The sequence below is a fragment of the Apaloderma vittatum genome, unplaced genomic scaffold (genome assembly GCF_000703405.1).
Source record: "Apaloderma vittatum isolate BGI_N311 unplaced genomic scaffold, ASM70340v1 scaffold27400, whole genome shotgun sequence".
NCBI lineage: Eukaryota > Metazoa > Chordata > Aves > Trogoniformes > Trogonidae > Apaloderma > Apaloderma vittatum.
In genome coordinates, this window is record NW_009693298.1 from 8120 (window position 1) to 13605 (window position 5486).

At 56.3% G+C, this 5486-nt stretch overlaps 1 protein-coding gene across 1 annotated transcript in view; it reads left to right on the forward strand.

Moving 5' to 3' along the window:
• The window catches only part of LOC104280822 (protein turtle homolog B-like), a gene marked incomplete at both ends in the record, with an annotated part of 11640 nt that extends 7315 nt beyond the window's left edge, over positions 1-4325 (forward strand). The window contains 4 exon segments of the mRNA XM_009878599.1: positions 230-387; positions 3082-3257; positions 3868-4094; positions 4241-4325. Coding sequence (XP_009876901.1) covers positions 230-387; positions 3082-3257; positions 3868-4094; positions 4241-4325 — 646 coding nt within the window.
• Between the last annotated feature and the right edge of the window lie 1161 nt (positions 4326-5486).

Here is a 5486-nt window from a genome sequence, read left to right on the forward strand (position 1 = left end):
GTCGTAGGTACGGGCAGGGGGGGACAGGACTTTGGGGACAGCTGGTGGCAGGTCCCTCAGGTGGGGATGCTTCCCATGAAAAGCGACGTCTCCTTTAAATGTTGTTTACTGCTGGAGCTGCCTTTTTCTGCTCTGCTATTTTGGTCACAGCTGTCCTGATGCTGCTTCTAGCAGAAATTCCAGGTGTCCTTACGAGTCGCAGCTGGGAGGAGAGCCCTTCCTTTGCCAGCCAGCATGTGGTTTTGCTCCCCTTTAACACATCCCTCTCTCGGCAGGCACAAGCCCTCACGCTCCGACCAGCGTACACGTTGTGGTCGCCATGACCTCAGCCAACGTCTCCTGGGAGCCCGGCTACGACGGTGGATACGAGCAGACTTTCTCAGTTTGGTACGGCCCTCTGTGAGTCATCCCGGCATGCTTTTGCTCTCTGCTTCTTTTCCTTCCTAGCCGACCCGAGCTTCGAGCAGCCGGGGGGAGGAGGGTGGTGAGGGTGGGGGGCCTGGCTCTGTGCCCACAGGCATTGCGAGGCTGAGCTCCCGTTCGGCGCCTCGGAGAGATGGGTGGTGGTGGGATTGTGTAGTTCCAGTGTTTCTTCTTCCTCCTGTGGTAGCCAGTACCTCCGTCTGCCCCAGCAGGTTTTATTTTGCTTATGGAACAAGGCAGACGCACTTTGCATTCGTGTAACTTTGCCTCCGGCATCTAATTTCAAGATAAACTGTTTATGAAGCTTAACAGCCAGGGAGAGGATAGAAAATGCAACCTTTATAGAGTGCGTCCGGGAAGAGCTGTGACTAAGCAGAAATGATCTCTCCTTGCTCTGTGGCTCCCTGGAGGTGGTTAAATCCCTGCTGAGTTCACAACCAGCCACTGTGAGGTGCCTGCTGGGGCTTTGCTCACATCATTTCTGTGCCAGCCTGCCCTGCCTGGCACCCAAAGCCAATGGGTGCGTCCTTGCCTTCCTACAGTGGAGCTGGGCTTGGCCCTGCCAGCTTTCCCCCAGGGCACGGGAGGGAAAATGTAGCTGCAGTGAGGTCGGAGTTTTCTTTGGGCTCTTGTCTTGCCCTTCAGAAGAGCTGTCCTTGAAAACGTGGAGGGCTGGTGTTCTTCAGCCTTTCTTCTCACTCTCTCTTTCCTTCCTTGCCTTAATGTGCCCTGATGGAGACTGCTGATAAAGTGGAAATAGGGTAGACGCTGCCTGTAATGATTTCTGCTCTGCTCCAGCCCGAGGCTGGACACTCACAGGGAGGGGCTGGGCAGTCTGTCAGGAGATGGAAAGAGGAAGGAATGGAGTGAGCAGAAAGGAAAAAGAGGGAGCTAGCAGAGCGGTGCTGCAGACCTGTAAACGTCCTTGGGAAGGAGTGGTTAAACCTTTCTGCTCTGGAGACGTGCTCACCTTGGAAGGAGGTGGCAGCTGCTGCTGCCCTTGCTCCACAAGCTGCTACGGGGATCCTGCCTCCTCGAGGCTCTTCCAAACCCTGCGCTGGGGAGAGCATTGTGAGAGAAGCTTGCCTTTGGAAATTTACAGGGTGCTGGGGGCACCTGGCATAGGGAGGCAGAGACCTGGGGGCTCTGCTGCTCCCTGGGATGGTGCTGTGTCACCTGGTGCTGGCCGGAGCTGGCCATCCGTGTGTTTTCTGCCTCGCTGTGACTGCGAGATGCTCCAACAACACATGGCTTTGCCTGCTGCAGAGCTCGTGCTCTCCTGCGGTTGTCCATGCTGAAAATGCAAACCCATCTCCCCAGGGACGGCCAGGGCCACCGCAGCATGCCACCTGCACACACGCTGGCCTCTCTTCTCCCGTCCTCGGGGTCGATGGGCTGCATTGACCCTTCACTCTTCCCACTCACAGCCCCTTGCCGTTGCCTGCCCACCCGCAGCAGCGCTGGGAAGAAGCTGGACGTGAAGTTGGTGGGATTAAAGGCAGGAGGGAAACCCGCTGGCTCAGGGCAAAGGGCTGCTCCGATGCCATCCGTGCCTGCCACGGGAGATCCTGGGAGCTGTAGTCCCAGCCAGAGCTGCAGTGATACACAGGCTTTCTTGCTGGTTTCCATAGCTTGCTGCTGCTTCTCCTGCCTCGCCTTTTGCACCCTTTACAGCAGTGTTATTTGTTTTTGCTCCATCGTTTACTTCCTGCTTGGTGGATTTAACTAGCTGTATGCTGCTGGCTACTGATATGCCCTATGCAGAATTAGACCCTCTGCAGTAATCCTTCCCAAATCCTCTGTGGACACCACGGAAAACCTGCAGCCGAGGGCTGGGACTCCCTAGAGCATCTCTCTAAGATGAGCACTTGCAGTGTCGTTGCAGTGCAGTAAGGCTGCTTCAGGGTGTGGGGCTCTTTCACCGTGCTGCTTCCCAGCAGGGCTGTGGTTTGTGGAGGTGGCTGCACGCTCCTGTGCTGGGGTCGTACTGGGATGGCTCTGGGAGCTTTTTTTTTTTGCCCTGGGTTTATGGGTGTCCTGTGCTCTCCGCGCAAGTGCCTCTGCTGCACTACTAAAACCCAGAATTGTGCCCTAGGCTGTGCTGGCAGTCCCTGATTTGTGCAAATATGGCAAAAATGGTGATTTAGTTAAATGCCTCTTGTGGGATTACATGTACAGGACTACAGCTGAGGGAGAACTTGGCTCTGGCTCAGGGGCTGTCGAGGTATAAATGGGAACAGGGCCCATCTCCTGCTCCATCCATCCCCGTTGCTGCACTTAATGGAGTAAAAATGTGCCAGCGTCCACTTTAGCCCGTGGGATCTGAGGGAGATAACCTCAGAGCAGGTCTGTCGGCGCTGCTTTTGTCCCTGATCCTGCTCAGAGGGTGCAGGTGGTGCACGGCAGAGGGGAGGGCTGCTAGCCCTGTCCGTATGACCTGGGGGATGCTGGCGTGGCACGAAGGCACGGTGCCCTGTGCCTGGCAGTCCTCGCGTGCGCCGTCCCCGAGCCAGCTCTTGGGTGAGTCCGTACATCGCTGCTGTCAAACCAAACCATCGCTCGGGAAAGCTCCATTTTTCGCTCGAGAAGTTAATGCTGCCTCTTTGTCCTCCCTGTCGAAGGCACCTTCCCTGAGGATGCTCCCTTTTCTCTCCGCAGGATGAAGAGAGCCCAGTTCGGCCCTCACGACTGGCTGTCTCTCCCTGTGCCAGCTGGTTCCAGTTGGCTACTGGTGGATACCTTGGAACCGGAGACTGCGTACCAGTTCAGTGTCTTGGCTCAAAACAAGCTGGGTACCAGCTCCTTCAGCGAGGTGGTCACTGTGAACACTCTAGGTAGGTCCTCCGTGGGCATGCGAGGAGGAAGGGGAAGGGATTCAGGAGGTCCATGGGGACAAGTGGCCCTTTGCCGTGGTCTGTGTGTCCTGTCTGCTGGGGATGGAGGTGGTGATGGGTGGTGGTAGTTTCTGCCCACATAGAAGATAGTTTGTGGTGTTTCCTGTATGAAGCTCGTAGACTTTGCAGGAGGTATGAGACTCCTGAAAGCTCGTCTGAAGAGACAGCGTGGGAGAGCTGTGCTGTACCAGTCACCTTTCAGATCTTCCTTAGGTTCATCTGGGGTCAGGAGGTTTTAATGGAGCACAAAATCACCTGCGTGCGGCTCAGAGCAGCAGCTGACACAAAGGGCTTTGTGCTGGTACCTGCTTTGGGGCTGTCTCAGACGGAGCTGGGAGGCAGCAGGAGCTTTTCTAACACTGTGCCCCTTTTCTTGGAGTCACTGCATTTAATCCCCTGCTTTTTGGAAAGCCACTTGTGTAGTTCTGAGATACGAGAGCACATGCCTGAGATGTGCCCTAAACTCCTGCAAGGTGGGAGCTGCTGCATCCTCTGTGCTTCCCCTCGCCCCATCTCAGTGTTGTCCCTGTCCCATCTGCTCTTTCTCCAGCATTCCCTGTAACAACTCCAGAGCCTCTGGTGTTGGTTACCCCACCGAGGTGCCTAACAGCCAACCGGACACAGCAAGGCGTCCTCTTGTCGTGGCTTCCTCCTGCTAACCACAGCTTCCCCATCGACCGCTACATCTTGGAGTCCCGCATCGCGGAGAGGTGGGAGATCTTGGACGATGGCATCCTGGGCACCGAGACCGAGTTTTTTGCCAAGGACTTGTCCCTGGTACGCAGAGGCTACTCACCTCTGGTGTTGCCACCATCTACTGCAGTGCTGGGGAAGCTTTTTGGGGTGGCTTGGTCCCCACGCTGGGATCTTTAAGCAGTTGGAGGCTGAGTTGGGGGACCTGACGAGTGTGTTTGGTGTTTCAGGACACCTGGTATGAGTTCCGGGTCCTCGCGGTCATGCAGGATCTCATCAGCGAGCCCAGCAACGTTGCTGGCGTGTCCAGTACAGGTAAGGCTGCTTCTTTTACCTTCAGTTGTGGGAGCATCTCTGCTTCTGAGCTAGCGTCATGCAGCAGCACTTGCTTACAGCAGCAATGGCTGCTTTGGTGCTTTTGCCCGAGATGCTCGGTCTGTGAGCTGGGCTGATGGTTGCCTGGTTAGGATCAGTGTCTGGGCACACTGCTGGCCCCGTGCTGCCTCCCGATGCAAATGGACCAGCAGCCCTCGGAGCGGGCAAGGACAAACAGCCTCATTTGGTCCTTCCCGTGGAGAGCAGCCTTGTCGTGTGTCCGCTGGCGCAGCGGCAGCACGTCTTGGCTCTGCGGGGTGCTCGCGGAACAAAGCTCTGACCGGGGCATTGCGCAGCCTGGAAATGGGAGTGAAAGGTGTGGAGAGGGAAACGTAGCACTGCAGTGCAGAGACTCCAAGGGGAAAAAAAAGAAAGCTTTGCAACAGGAGACTGCAACGCGCTGCAGCTCGTGTGCTTACCCTGCACCCTGATCTGGCTTGGAGGATGCTCCTCCAGCAAGGGACAGGCGAGGGGATGTATGTGATGGGGAAGGCGAGGGCAGCTAGGAGGAGATAGGGATGAGTCAAACCCTGCTTTTATGGCTGTGGGAAAAACCGAGGAATCACCTGGCTCCGCTGTGCGTGAGAATGCAGCGGTCTCTCTCTGCCCCCAAGTGGTGCCGGCTCTGTGTGGAGAGCTGCCTGCTTCCATGCCCTTCGTTTTCTCTCCCCATTCTCCTGATGGGCTTTGGCAGCGCTTGCGGGGTTTGCGTGCTTCCCGGCCCCAGCTGCCCTCCCAGGCTGAAAGCTGGTGCTCCGAACGGAGCGGCGAAAGTGCTGTTTTTGCAGGGTTTGCATCCACAAATGGCTGCAGCTGAGTGGATGTGCTCGTGGTTAGCAAAAGGGTGTCACAAGCCCAGTTTTCATTGAAGAGCCGAAATATTTTCCCCTGTGCAGCATACATTGTGCTGCTACAGCCTGAGCTGCAGGGAGACCGGGAGATAACTGCAAGTGTGGTGCAGTTGCTTGCACACACTGTGTTTGTGTGGTGTGGAGGCTTCTTCCTGGGGGTCCATCAGCCAAGCCAAAAAGGTTTATCTAAAGGTTTTGTTAAATCCCTTGGTGGTGGACTAACAAAGCCAAGTGCCGGGTCATGCGCTTT